Here is a 14,607-nt window from a genome sequence, read left to right on the forward strand (position 1 = left end):
CTAAATGTGTTTCAAAAAATATTCTTAAGATAGTAGCAAAACAATTTGGAACAAAAGCCTAAACTTCAGTAGTGTAGAAGATACAGTAAGGTATAGATGTAATTTTTCCTTCTTTACGGTTTGTTGTTTGCATTAGTGCACTGGATGTGATACCCCAGGGCTTCCTACCACGGAGCCACACCTTCAGCCCTTTTTTCTTTTGAGACAGCATCTTGCTAAGTTATCCAACTTGTGACCGTCTCAGCCTCCCAGGTACTAGGATTACGGGCATGCATCACTGTGCCTAGCTTCTACTAAAGATTTTGTTTGGTTGTTTTAGTCTTGCTTTATATGGGGAAAGAAAGTTTTGCTCACTTGTAGATTTTATAGAGAAATGTAAGTTTTGGTGTACTTAGAAAGTCTGTGGTAATTGTCAGAAGATTAGAAAAAAGAAAACTAGCTTACACCAGAAGCTTCCTTTGGTGGGAAGGAACTGCAGTTGTTACAACTACGTAGATCAAAGAAAGGGAGATGAGGAAATGAAAACAAAAGACAAATAGAAAATAAAACGGTGTTAAAAACAAGACCTGCAATATTGTTTATCACAAAAGTTTATGATTAAAATTCTCATATTAAATGAGGTTGGGGAAATCAAATACCCATAGGAAGGTCTGTGTATCTTCTGAATCCCAGGACACAGCAGCTTTGAGGAAGCCCTGCTGATTGGAAGTCCAGCTGCTGGAAGTGCTTGAAGGAGGTAGGCTTCATTCCCACCGCTGGAGGCACTGTAGGATCACTGCTTATTCTGAAATAGGACTCCCACCATCTATGGAGCGTTATCAGGAGGAACTGTACCTGTGTACAGAGCACTGCTAGAATATGTAGGAGGGATGTGCTGCTGAACCAGAAATGCTGCTGTCATTGACTGAGCTGTTTTGCTGGGGATCAAAGTGGATATCCATTCCTCTCAATCTGGGAAGGAACCTTTCCTGGTCATTAGGGTTCTCCAGAGAAGTAGAATCAATGGAAAACGAGCACTTGTGCATCCACATGTGTACATGCGGCAGGCCGGAGGGAGAGTTTATGGTAAGGAGTCCTGTGAGACCGTTGTGGGGCTGGTGGATCTCGAATCTGCAGGGCAGGCCAGCAGAAAGCTAGTGCCACAGCCGGAAAGCAAAGGTCAAATGTCACGGGAGGCGGCATTCCTCTTACCCAGGATGGGGCCTGCCTACCTCATAAGGGTGATTTGCTTTGCTCATGATGTGTGGATTTGTTCATTCCAGCTAATAGAAAATATCTTCACAGTGAAATCTAGACTGCCATTTGACCAACTCTGAGTTCTGTGACATAGCTAAATTGACACATAAAATTAACCAGCACACCAATAAAGATGCTTTATTTGCTTATAATTTTGGTGGTAATGACTGGATGTCTGAAAATTACAAAATGGTACACATGAATGCTTTCTTTAGTGAAACCTGAGTACCTACCTTAGCTTTTTCTGTGAATGTAAAGAAAGCCTGATCCTGTAGAGGGGAATTGTGGGGACTTTTGCCTGACAATCAAAAGATACAGAATTGTTGATTGTCTGCTTTAAGGGGGAGAAAGTGTTGCTGAGGAGGAGTCCCTTACTTTAAAAAAGAAGCGTAATCTCCTTTACCAGCTGTTTCATGAAGAGGCCAGTTGGATATCATTTCAGATTTCCAGAGATTGTGAAAATGCCTAGGAAGCTATTTTTGTTGGACCTGAGTTACAGACTTGGTAGTGCTTTACACACAATTTTCAACTGTGGATTCACTTATATGTGGATTTTCTTGTGGGAGATTGGTGGCAATTTGAAAAAACTTGTAAGATCAATCTTACAACCTAGAAATATTTAAATAATGAGGAAAGGGGATGTTATGAGTGCATAATATTTTAGTTTTTTATTATTTACTATCATAAAATACACAGCTGTCTATTTAAAGGTAAGGTTTACCAAAATTTATAACACATAAGCACTTACAGAACTTGAGAAACATAAGGGCACACCAGTAAATCGTAGCCGCACATTTTCTGTAGCACCTGCTGTCCCACTGTAGTAGGCACACAGCCGCCTCTTGTTTCTGTTGTGGTTAGCTCGGATGTTTCTGGCATGCACTTAATCATCTCTGCTCTTCTTTCTAGTAAGTTAGGTCTCACAGTAAAAAGCCCTGTCATGGTTCTTGGGTATTTTTCATTGTATCTAATACATATACAAAATATGTGTTAATTGGCTGTGTATGTTGTCAGGCCCCTGGTGCACAGCAGGCTGTTAGTAGTTAGGTGGGTTTTTTGACTGCCGGAGGCTTGGCGTCCCTATGCTCTGTGTCAAGGGGTGCCTCTGTTCTCATCCTCTGTCTTGTTCCCACCATTTGTTCTACAGCTGAATAGACCCATTGCTTCTCTCGGTCCTTGGCTAAAGCCTGTCCACGAGCCCTTGGCTGTTTGAAGCTCAAGGACCTGCAGCTCTTGAAAACATTTATAGGAACAGTGTTCCTGCTTTTTTGCATGTTCATAATTTCTCGGTGGCATTTATACCTTAAGGTCAGCAGACAGTTCTTGGCTGATTCTAGAATCGTTGGCTCGAGTTTTCTTTTCCCTGAAAGCCTTAGCTTGCCGCCCTGTTGTCTTCTGGCGTGAGGTATTGCTGCGAGCTTTGACTGTGTTGTCTTACTTTATTTGCTCTTTAGCCTGGATGTCCACAGGACGTCGCGCTCTATAAACCCATTTACTGGAGTATGTCATAGTGCCGGTCATTCTTGGCCTGACTTTCAGGCTTGCATTTATTCAAGTGTTTTATTTTAGGAAAGCTAACTTGGATTATGTTTTCAGTGCTCTTTTCTGGTTATTTGTTTTAGGTCGTAAATACTTCTATTAAATATGTATCTGTCGCCATCTCTTAATTTTTTATTTTTTGCCCCATCTGTCTCCTTTTCATCATCCATTTCTCTTACAAGCTCCCCTGGTCTTGGGCTCATTCATGGTCGTTCATATTCTCATTCCCCTTGCGCTGTGCGCCTTTCACCCCAGCCCTATCTTATTTTTATTTTGAAACAGAATCTCCCTAGGTTGATAAAGCTCTTGCTACCTGCTGAGGCTGTCCTCAGTCCTGTCTCAGCCTCTCAAGTACTGGGATTACAAGCCTGCACTACCACATCCAGTTCCTTTCATTGTAGTTTCCATGTCTAAAAAATTTCGGATTGCTAGTTATTTTTTTATAACCTTGTTGTTTCTCACATCATGTCTGTGTCTGATTTCTGAGATTTTCTATTTCTGATATATATGTATATAATTTTTTCTGTGTGTGTGGTACTGGGGGTGGAACCCAGGGGCTTTCTACTCAGACCTATTTTATATATTTTTTGGAAACACGGTCTCACTAAGTAGCTGAGAGCCTCACTAAGTTGCTGAGGCTGGCTTCGAACCTGTGCGATCCTCCATCTCAGCCTCCCAAGCACAGGGATTACAAGCGTGTGCCACCACGCCTGACTTATGTATATATTTTATATTAGTGTTCTCAGAAACAGAACCAGTGGGAGGTAGATAAATGCAGAAGAGGTTTATTACGTGAAATTGGTCCTTACTTTGAAGGCCGAGAAGTCCTACAGACTTCTGCATGCTAAGAAGAGCCGAAGGCGTGATTGAGTCCAGGTGCAGAAGCCTCAGGATGGGGGTGTGGGCCCAGAGGACCAGTGCCCGATTCTAGACAGGACACCTCTTCCTCTGCTTCTGCTCTTTTTTAGCAGATTGGACGAGGCCCCCACACTGGTGAAGATAGAGTGCTTTATGCAGCCCACTGGGTTCAAATGCCAGTCCCTTTCTAAAGCAGCCTCAAGACGCCCCTGGAAACCCTGCTCACCTGGGCACCTTGGGACACTGTGGTTTGACCCGTGCAGACACCAGCAGTCACAGCACCTCCTTCTTGGCCTGTTTGCTTGGTGCTAGCTGACAGTTTTAACTACTTCATGAGCATGTTTTCTGCCTACTCCTGGACCCCTCAGAACACTGCTCACGAGTATTTCTTTTCTCCTTAAACTATCTTTGTGTGCTGTCCAGCCCCAATCCTCATTTAAATGAAAGAGGTCAAAGGATTCCAGGATGAGCTTCAGAAGCTCTGGGGATTCTTCTATTTTCCTGTGACATATTTACAATTAGTCCCCTCCAGTAGTTAGCCTGTCAGTTTCTCAAGATTTGTCTCCTTTGAACTTCAGCTTTTCATTTTCTCTACCCCTGGTCACATCCTGCTCAGTTAGAAGTTTGTTTGTTTGAGGTTCTGGGAATGGAAACCAGGAGCATTCTACCTCTGAGCTATACTGCAGCCCTATTTTTTATTCTTTATTTTGAAATAGGGTCTCACTAAGTTGCGGAGGGCCTCACTGAGTGGCCGTGGCTGTCCGCGAGCCTGAGATCCTCCTGTCTCAGCCTCCCGAGTACTGGGATTACTAGCGTGCACCACCACGCCCAGCATAGAAGTTTGTTTTTAGTGGGTGTCCTTAGGGATGTGGAAGGGAGGTGTGCTGAGTGTCTGTGGAGCCCAGGGCAGAGGTGTGGTGCTGGGCTCCTGGCTTCACGTCCTGCAGTGAAGGAGGCCTTTCCTGTTCGCTTTTTCCAGGCTCCCGACTGGTAAGCTCCTGCCAGGTTCACTTCTCTCCCTGGTTCAGGTGTCTCCCCTTGTGTTTTAAAGAGGCCCCCCTCGCCACTCCTCCAGAAACTTTGACTTACTAAATTTTTGTAAGGAGTCCAGAGGACATTATTTCTGCTTAGAATATGTGTATAGATATTTTTAGCCATTATAACCGATAATAAATCGTTTTAGTTTGCATGTCTGTTATGTGCCAGGCCTCAATTATTTCTGTTCATGGTGTATCACATGCACTTCATACCATACAGCTGGGGAGAGGGATTCTCTTCCCTCTCGGCGTGGGCAGGCATGGGTTGGGTTAGGTCTGGCCATCAGCTTCTATCCAAGCCAAGTTTTGCCCCTTGCCCTTGGATTTCAGCTGCTAGTAATCCAGAAATGATGTAGTTTGTCGCTTCAGCAATTTTTAATTTTACATTAAAGATTTATTAAACTCAGGTGTGTGACAAAGAGTGTATGTTTCTTAGAAATATAACAGTGGTGTCACACATTGATGTAAGCCAGCCTGGACTCTGGTTTAAGTTAAAAGTTGAATGCCTAATCTATTTTTAGTGTTGAAGCCAGGAGGAACAGAATTGCTAGGGCATAACGGGCAAAGTGAATAGTTGAGCATTTCTTTCTGACGTCAGATGGGTTCATAGTATATAAAATGTACAAGTGTAGTTATTGGTATAATGAATTTTATGTGATCAGCCCTTCTTTAACCTGAGTCATTCTGGGTTGCTTGGATGAAAGGAAACTCAGAAAGCTGGAAAAACTTTCACCCAAGAATAGGGCTCCCACATTCCTGCTGCTGACAGGCAGTTTTCTTCTGCCAGCACCAACTCAGGTGCCAGCGAGTTCCTGTTGCTGGAGGCAGAGGCACTGCCGGGAGCGCCCTGAGTGCAGGAGGTGAGCTGAGCACCTGGGCTCCCCGAGGCCGCTGGAGGCCTGCAGGAGTTTGCACCTGTGTGGGGCCTTCTGTAATGAGAGTTTGTTAGACAGTGGCTGTGTTCGGTCTAGGTGTGCATACTTGTGCGATAATACCTTGTGTGTGTGTGTGAATACAGAAAACATCGGAGCAGTGTGGGGCCCAGCAAACCTGTGTCCCAGCCCCGGCGGAACATCGTAGGCTGCAGGATCCAGCACGGCTGGAGAGAGGGCAGCGGCCCTGTCACCCAGTGGAAGGGGACCGTTCTGGACCAGGTTCCCGTAAACCCTTCTTTGTACCTTATAAAGTACGATGGATTTGACTGTGTGTATGGACTAGAACTTAATAAAGACGACCGAGTTTCTGCGCTCGAAGTCCTCCCTGACAGAGTGGGTAAGTCCTTTTACTATTGTGCATCCCCGCTTTAACTGACCATTGAAATGGGTACTCTGATTATTCTATGTTGTTGGTGTTTTTGCTTTTATTGAAACTTGGCCATCCCTGATAAGCGTTTGACTCAGTCATCTAAAACAACAAGAGTTGATCCAAAGCACATGTCTGAAACCACAGCTCGAGGAGTTGTGAAGGATTTGAAGATGTATACAGTTTCCCCAAGAAGCTTACAATATAGAAATTTTCCTGGTTATTTTTTATACTTTTTCTCACTATTATGTAGGTTTTAATGGATAAATTAGGTGCAAATATGCCGTGTGCTGGTTTTATCATGTATAATTAACAGATCTTAATGAATTCACTTTAGAATCGTTGGAGTGTCTCTTTCATTGTGTATTATATAAAGGATGGCTGTGCTCTGAGCCACAATGTAAGCAGCCAGAACATGTGAGCTTCACTACCAGTTCTTTACGTCCTGTGCACAGCGTTGGTAGAAATGAGTTGCTTCCTCTCGTCCTCCCCCTCCCCCCTCTCCCCCCACCTCTGTTTCTCTCTCTTGCACATCATATGCCAGTTTTACTTTGAAAATGTTCCTTAAGGCTAATAATTATTTTTTAGGCTGGGTAGATGAAACCAAATTAATACTTTGGGAGTATTTTGAAATGCTTTCATGATAGTTCAGTGATGCTGCTATTGCTTAGAACACTGGCTTATACTTTTAGAATTATCCTTAAAAGTCTGTGCCATTAAAAAGCACATTGGCAGATTTGGATTTGGAGAGTAGGAATTTTAATCTTGGGACTAGAGTTTCCCCAATAAGTTAGTAACTTTTTGCTATAGCAGCAAGTTATTTTGTTTCCTTTGGATATCCAGTGCTCAATCTGCCTTCCTACTGTATACACAGAGATTAGTTTTTCCTGATATTTAAGTCTTTTATTTTGGATTTTTGTGTGTGTGTGTGTGTGTGGTACTGGGGTTCCTGGAAGCCCTTCTACCTCCAGGCTACACTCCCAGACCTATTTTTATATTTTTATTTGGAAACAGGGTCTCTTAAGCCAGAGCAAGCGGCTGGCTTCGAACCTGCGCCATCCTCCTGTCTCCGCCTCCCAAGCGCGGGGACTACAAGCGTGCGCCACCACGCCCGGCCATGGAATATTCTTATGTGTGACTGATTCTTGTTTTGCCTTTAGGATGTACATAATATATGTTTTCTTGATCTTGACATCAATCCATTTCCCACATTAGAAAGTTTTAAATAGTTCAGACAATCTTAGCTTCAGAGCTAAAAATGCTATAATCTTAAGCACTAATATAAATTATTTCTACTGATTGCCACACATTTATTCACTGCTGACCCTGCATTTTGGTCTCCACCTAGGGAAGACTGAGGCTTACTTGGCCCTTCTTGCGCAGTGCTTTTTGACCTGTCTTGCCTGTAGTCCCCTTGTAACTCCAGGATGGAAGAAGAATGAATGCACAGGTGTCTCTGTGATGGGATCAAGTGCTATGTGATTTCCTTTTTTGTAGTTTTGGGTTTTCCCAGTTTCCAACAGTGTACTTGGACTGCTTTTATGAACAGTAAAGCAATTCAAAAGCCTCTGCACATTAGTGACCTGAGTTATGCCTGATTCAGTTAATGTCAGCTGCTGCTAGGTTTAGGATTCATTATGATACTAAGTCTAAAAACTCATTTACCCTTTATTTGTATCCTCTATAGGAAGAAAACAGTCACCTCCAGTTTGCTTCAGGCATTATACTGGACCATGGTTAAAATTATGTTTTCCTTAAAGGTGGAAAAAAAAGCTCAGAAGGTTGCAATGACAGCATGGTTCTCATAACAGAGGTCTAGGGCCCTTGGGTCCCCTGCAGCCCTTTCAGGAATCTTGCAAAGTGAAAAATATTTTCATAATATTAAGATATAATTTCCACTCTTCGTTCTCATTCTTTCACAGTTGCCCAGTGGAGTTTTGGAAGATGTATATAAACTCAGCAAACATACAAGCAATGCTATGTCACGAAGTCATACACTGGTAAAAGATCCATTCAAAGGGCAAGACAATTTTTTTTTAATTTTGATTAAAAATAAAACATCTACTATCTTAACCATTTTTAATTGTCTAGTTCAATAGTGATAAGTACATTGACACTGTTGTGAAACAGGTCTCCAAAACTTTTTCATCTTGAAAATCTGAAGCTTTATAGTGATTAAACAACTCCCCCTCTTCCTGAACCTGCTGCCCACAGCTCTCCTTTCTGTCTCTGGATTTGACTGCTCTAGATTCCTCATGTAAGTGGTATCAGAAGGATTTGTCTTTCTGTGCCTGGGTTATTTCAGCATAATGTACGCAAGGTTTATTCATGTGGAAGTATGTTATGGGATTTACTTCCCCTTTAAGGCTGAGAATAATAATCCCAGTGTATTTATTCACCACATTTTGTTTACTCATTTAGCCACTGACGAACATTTAGGTGCATTAGTAGATGGCTTATAAAATTACAGAAATATAAAATCACAGTTGAATGTCAAGTGCTGCTGTGAATTTAGTGGTACAAGTGTCTCTTTGAAGTCCCCCTTTGATTCTTCTGGATGTGTATGGAAGAGTAGGATTGTCCAGTTACGTGGTAATCTTTTTGGTGCTGGGCATTGGATCCTTTGGGGTTCTGTTTCCAAGCTACACCTCCAGCTCTTTTTATTTTGAAACAGGGTCTTGCTAAGTTGCTGAGGATCTAGGTTGCTAAGGTGGGCCTTGAACATAAATCCTCTTGTCTCAGCCTTTCATGTGCCACCACACACAGTTTAATGGTAACTCTAATTTGAGTTTTCTAAATGGAATTGTCATATTGTTTTTCTCCACAGCTGTACCATTTTACAGTCCCACCAGCAGTATATGGATTCCAATTCTCCATCTCTTTGCCAGCACTTTTTTTTTTAATAGTAGCTATCCTGATGGGTGGGAAGGGATACTTCATTGTGGTTTTGATTTGCAGCTAATGGTGTTTAGTGCCTCTATGTCTGTGTGCTTGCTATCCATTGGTATATCATATTTGTAGAGATTTCTTCTTTAGGGCTTTTGATCATTTTTAATTGGGTTTTTGTTGTTGAGTTGTAGGAGTCCTTTTTACATTCTAGAGACAGGTGGGTTTTAATGTATCAGTGATAAATTGATTAATAATTGTTTCAGATTCTGCATTGTAACTAACATTTAAGGAGTTCCCATTTGATTTCTTAATGTAATTTCGTAAGAGTGTCAATTGTAAAGTTATGACACTCTGCTAAATTTTTGTTAGAAACAAGTTATTTTTCATTGCTATATAGATATTTAAAATGATTTTTCAGTGTTATATTGATAGATATAATCCATATATACATACTTTTTAAGTTTTTTGTTGGTGGGAATTTTGGGGGGTGTGGGTAGTCTTTGGGAATTTAACCAGGGGCATTCTACCTTTGAGCTACACCCTCAGCACTTTTTTTCTTTTTCGGGTCTGAAGATAGAACCCAGGGACATTCGACTTCCAAGCTACACCCCTGCCCTATTTTTTATTCTTTATTTTGAAATAGGGTCTCACTAAGTTGCAGAGGCTCTCACTAAATAGCTGGGACTGTCCGCAAACCATGATCCTCTGGTCTCAGCCTCCCGTATGCTGGGATTACAAGCATGCCCCACCATGCCCGGCTACCCCAGCATTTTTTATTTTTTATTTTGAAACAGGGTCTTGCTAAATTGCTGGGGCTGTCCTCAAACTTGCAGTCTTCCTGTCTTAACCTCCCAAGTACTGGGATTACAGGTATTTGCCACCACACCAAGCTAAGTACTTAGTGATTTGGGGGGGAGTATAAAGGAGTCCTAAGGCCTATTGGCTTGAAGAAACCAGTGGCATTTTCTTTGTTTTGTTTTGGTTTGTTTTTTAGTACTATGTAGAGGGGAATTCTCTAATTTTTTATTGTTACTGCATAGGTAAACAAACACTACCATGTACATTTGGGTGTCCTGATTAAATTGAATGTAGAACATTTATCAAATTCTAACTTTTGTGTTTTCACTTACAGAAACCTGATGAATGAGTAAATTGGGAGTGCTAATCTCTTTTTAAGGACAGTTATTCAAAAATTTTTTAGTACTGGTGGTTGAACTCAGAGACATTCTTCCTTTGAATGTGGGTCTCACTAAATTGCTGAGACTAGCCACGATCCTCCTTTCTCAGCCTCCCAAGTAGTAGGATTGCAGGTGTGCTTTTGAAAAGCATATCAATATTCAGGCTAGGGCTATCTCTATACCACTAGGGAGATCTGTGCTCTCTACCAAGTGGGCCATCTAATTAACTCCCACAACAAAAACCGAACTGTGCTCTAAATATTTGAAATAAAGTAGGCTTCTACTTTCAGGAGGATGCACAGGCAGTAATCAAGTAAATGCATAAAAGAAGACAACTTGAGATACTGTGAAATATTAAGAAATGTAACTGGATCACGTGACCAGGATCTGCAGTGTTGTCGCCTGGGTGGCCCCTGAGAGTCTCTGCAGAGAACACACTGCAAGGCTAGTTGGGCAGAGGAGAGCTTGCCTGTGTGGGGCAAGGAGGAGGGAGATATATCTGAGGGCAGAATGGCCCGGGGCTGGTGTGCCTTGGACAGTGTTTGATTAAGTGACACCGTCTGATGTAAATGTCACAGTGATCACTCTGGTTGCTGTGAAAAATAGCTTGTAGGGGCAAAAGTTAAAAAACAAAACAAAACAAAAAACTAGTCCTTAACAGAATGTGGAAATAATGTTGATGGGGAGAGAAAGCAGAAACAGTAAGAAACCCCTACCTGCACCTTCAGTAGGTTAATGTCTTAGTTCTAATAAATAAATGAGGTGTGGTTATATAATATCTTCAAATGAAAGGGAAGTGTGGTGTTGAGCTGTATGTAAGAACTGATTTTATAACTTTTGTCTGAAATTAACTTCATTTCAAATAACTGCTATATAAGCAATGACAAAAAGAAGTACTTTATACCTTAAATGAACAAATAAAAGTTGTGATTTAGGTTTAGAACCAAGAACAGACAAGTCCAGAAAATAAAAAGTTCGCATTTTCCCAGTTCCTGACTCGAGGTACTTGCTGTTACATCTATCCTTGGACTGCGGCCCGCAGTTATTTTGACAGTTGTACTTCTTAAAGCCCTTGCAATGATCCTAGTGTTTGCTCTTCTTTCCTAAGTTCAGTCTCCGTGGTAAATCGTCAGGGAAACAGCTCGTCACCCTGCGCATCCCCAAACACCGTTTTTCTTGTTTAAATCCCCAGCAACATCTCGAATCAGCGATGCACACCTCGCAGACACAATGATCGGCAAAGCAGTGGAGCATATGTTTGAGACAGAGGATGGCTCTAAAGATGAGTGGAGGGGAATGGTCTTAGCACGGGCACCTGTCATGAACACGTGGTTCTACATCACATATGAGAAAGACCCTGTCTTGTACATGTACCAGCTTCTAGATGATTACAAAGAAGGTGACCTTCGCATCATGCCTGACTCTAGTGAGTATATCTTGGCCACTTTTATTTATTTATTTTGTGGTACTGGGGGTGGAACCCAGGGGCTTTTCGACCTCTGGGCTATACTCCCAGACCTATTTTATACTTTATTTGGAAACAGGGTCTCACTAAGTAGCTGAGGCTGGCTTTGAACCTATGCTATCCTCCTGTCTCAGCCTCCCAAGCGCTGGGATTACGAGTGTGCGCCACCAAGCCTGGCTTCTTGACCACTTTTATTTTTGATAGTTTAAAAGGAATTGGATTTTAACTAAGATTTGATTATTTCACAGCTACTTTTTTATTTGGGGATGACTTATTTATTTATTTATTTATTTATTTATTTATTTATTTTTGAGGTACTGGGGTTCCTGGAAGCCCTTCCACCTCAGGGCTACACTCCCAGACCTATTTTATATTTTTATTTGGAAACAGGGTCTCTTAAACCAGCGCGGCTGTCTTCGAACCTGGGAGATCCTCCTGTCTCCGCCTCCCAAGTGCAGGGATAACAAGCGTGTGCCACCACGCCCGGCGGGGGTGATTATTTTAGTCATGCACACAAACAGTGTATAATTTACCTTCTCATGAATTTTAGATTAGTAAATGTTTGATAATCACTTTTTGGTATCTGTGGTAGAGGTTACCTTAAAATTACTAATATTACACATAATATAAAATAAATTCATTCTCTTCAACTTTAATAATTAATAATAATCCCATTGCTGTTCTTGTTTTATTAACTTTTCTCCCAGATGAATTACTTTGAAGCTAATATTATTGGTCAATCATTTTGTCTGTAAATATTTGAACTGTTAGAGAATGTCGATTTCAGAAAACTAATTTGAGGAAACTCAGTCATCACTAAATCACAAGGTCAATATTTAGACTGTGTTAACTATTTCCGTATGTAGTCTCGGGTCATTTGAATTCATGTGGAGAAGATAGGAAGGCGCATTTTGTCAAGCCTGGTTGTAAAAGTGATTTTATTATAAAGTCCTGTAGTTTACGTTAACTCGTTGAAGTGTATACTTCAGTGGTATATAAGTATCAGTATATAGATAAGTGCAGTCCTCACAGCAGTTTGTTTTAGAACACTTTTACTTTGATCACATCAAATGAAGGAGCCTTGGGTCTCTTAGATGTCACTCCCTTATCCTCCAGCCCCTTCCTCGTAGCCCCAAGCTCCCAGTAACTTTACTTTCTGGGTAGATTTTCCTATGGCGGACTTTGGTGTTGAATGGATTATATGGTGTGGGGGTCCTTTGTGGCCAGCTTCTTTTCATTTAACATGTGTCCAAAATTCATTCATGTAGCATGTATGATTTTTTTTTGGATATTCTCTTGTGTTGACAGTACCACATTTGTTTATTCATTTGTCCATTGTTGAATATTTGGTCGCTTCTGCATTTTGGTTATTACGACTATTGCTACCATAAACATTTGTGTAGTTTTATGTGTGGACATTTGTTTTCATTTCTCTTGAATATGTAGCTAGGATTGGAATAGCTGGATTGTTACTAGTCACTCTAGGTTTAGTTGCTTGGTGAGCTGCCAGGCTAATTTTCAAGGAATCCCGTTTTACATTCTCTCCAGCGAGTGGGAGTCCTGCTGTCTGCACAGCCGCATCGTTACCTGACTGCCCTGGTCCTTTAGTGAGTGTGAAGTGGCGTCTCCGTGTGGTTTCCTGCTGACGAGGATGAAAGGGATCTTGTCATGTGCTGTCGGCCATTGGTTATCCCACTGGCAGCGCGTCCGTTCAGACCTCCCACCTGTATTTAAGTCGGGCTGTCTTTGTTATTGGGTTGCGAGAGTCAGTCTTCTAGATGTGAGTCCTTTATCACATATCTCATGTGAAAAGGTTTCCTTCCATTCCGCGGTGTGACTTTTTCACCTGGTTCTTTTCTTTCTTTCTTTTGTGGCGCTATAGATTGAACTCCAGGGTGTTCTGCCTTTAAGTGACACCTTCAGCTACATCTCTAGCCCCATTTCATTTGGAAACGGGGTCTTACTGAGTTGCTGAGAACCTTGGTCAATTGCCGAGGCTGACATTGAACCCGCAGTCCTCCTGCCTCAAGTCCCTTGATGTTCTTTGAGACATAAAAGTTTTGAACTTGGAGGTCCAATTTATCTGGTCTCTCTTTTTCACTTGTGTTTTTGGTGTCATACCTAACAGTCTCTTAGCAAATTCAAGGTCATGAAGATTTACCCCCATGTTTTCTTCTAGATTTGTAGTTTTTTTTGTTTTGTTTTGTTTTTTGTGGTACTGGGGTTCCTGGAAGCCCTTCTACCCCCGGGCTACACTCCCAGACCTATTTTATACTTTTTTATTTTTGGAAACAGGGTCTCTTAAGCCAGCGCTGCTGGCTTCGAACTGCGCGATCCTCCTGTCTCTACCTCCCAAGCGCAGGGATTAAAAGCGTGCCCGCCACGCCTGGCAGATTTGTAGTTTTACATCTTTTGAACTAATTTGTGCTTCTGGTGTTAGGTAAGGGTTCAGTCATTCTTCTGCATGTGGCTATTCAGTTGTTGGGCACCAATTTTGAAAAGCTTTTTCTTTTCCCCACAGAATGGTTTTGGCATCCTTGTTGAAAATGAGTTGGCCATGGAAATCATTTCTGGATTCTCAGTTCTGTTCCATTTGTCTGTGTGTCTGTCATTATGCAGCCTCCCACGCTGTCTTGATTGCGTTGCTTTGCAGTAAGTTTTGAAATTGGGAAGTGTGAGTCCTCCTACTTTATTTCCGGGTTTGCTTTGGCTATTCTGGGTGCCCTGAAATTCCATATGAATTTTTAAATCAGTCGCTGCTACGAGGAAGTCCTCTGGGGTTCTGGTAGAGACTGTTGAATCGGTAGATCAGTTTACACAGCACTGTTTTAACAAGTTTGCACAGATCCTAACATCGTCCAGTGCCTGCACATGGCATCTTCCCATTTACTGCCATCTTTGACTTCTTCCAACAATGTTTACAATTTTCAGAGGATGAGCTTTGTATCTCTTGTTAAACCTGCTCCTCAGCATTTTGTTCTTTTTGATGCTGTTGTGAATGCAATGGCTTTTGTGTCATTGTCGGATGAGCTTGCTCTTTTTAGACTCCATAGCCTTTTCTCAAACACTGGGATTCCTGGCCGTGGACGAGGGGGCCTGACGG

At 41.9% G+C, this 14,607-nt stretch overlaps 1 protein-coding gene across 1 annotated transcript in view; it reads left to right on the forward strand.

Moving 5' to 3' along the window:
- The window catches only part of SPIN1 (spindlin 1), a gene marked incomplete at its 5' end in the record, with an annotated part of 37,988 nt that overhangs the window by 20,783 nt on the left and 2,598 nt on the right, over positions 1-14,607 (forward strand). The window contains 2 exons of the mRNA XM_080709209.1: positions 5,689-5,942; positions 11,232-11,465. Coding sequence (XP_080565335.1) covers positions 5,689-5,942; positions 11,232-11,465 — 488 coding nt within the window. The remainder of the gene's footprint in view (positions 1-5,688; positions 5,943-11,231; positions 11,466-14,607) is intronic.

Source organism: Muscardinus avellanarius (assembly GCF_963383645.1).
Source record: "Muscardinus avellanarius genome assembly, chromosome: 13".
Classification (NCBI taxonomy): domain Eukaryota; kingdom Metazoa; phylum Chordata; class Mammalia; order Rodentia; family Gliridae; genus Muscardinus; species Muscardinus avellanarius.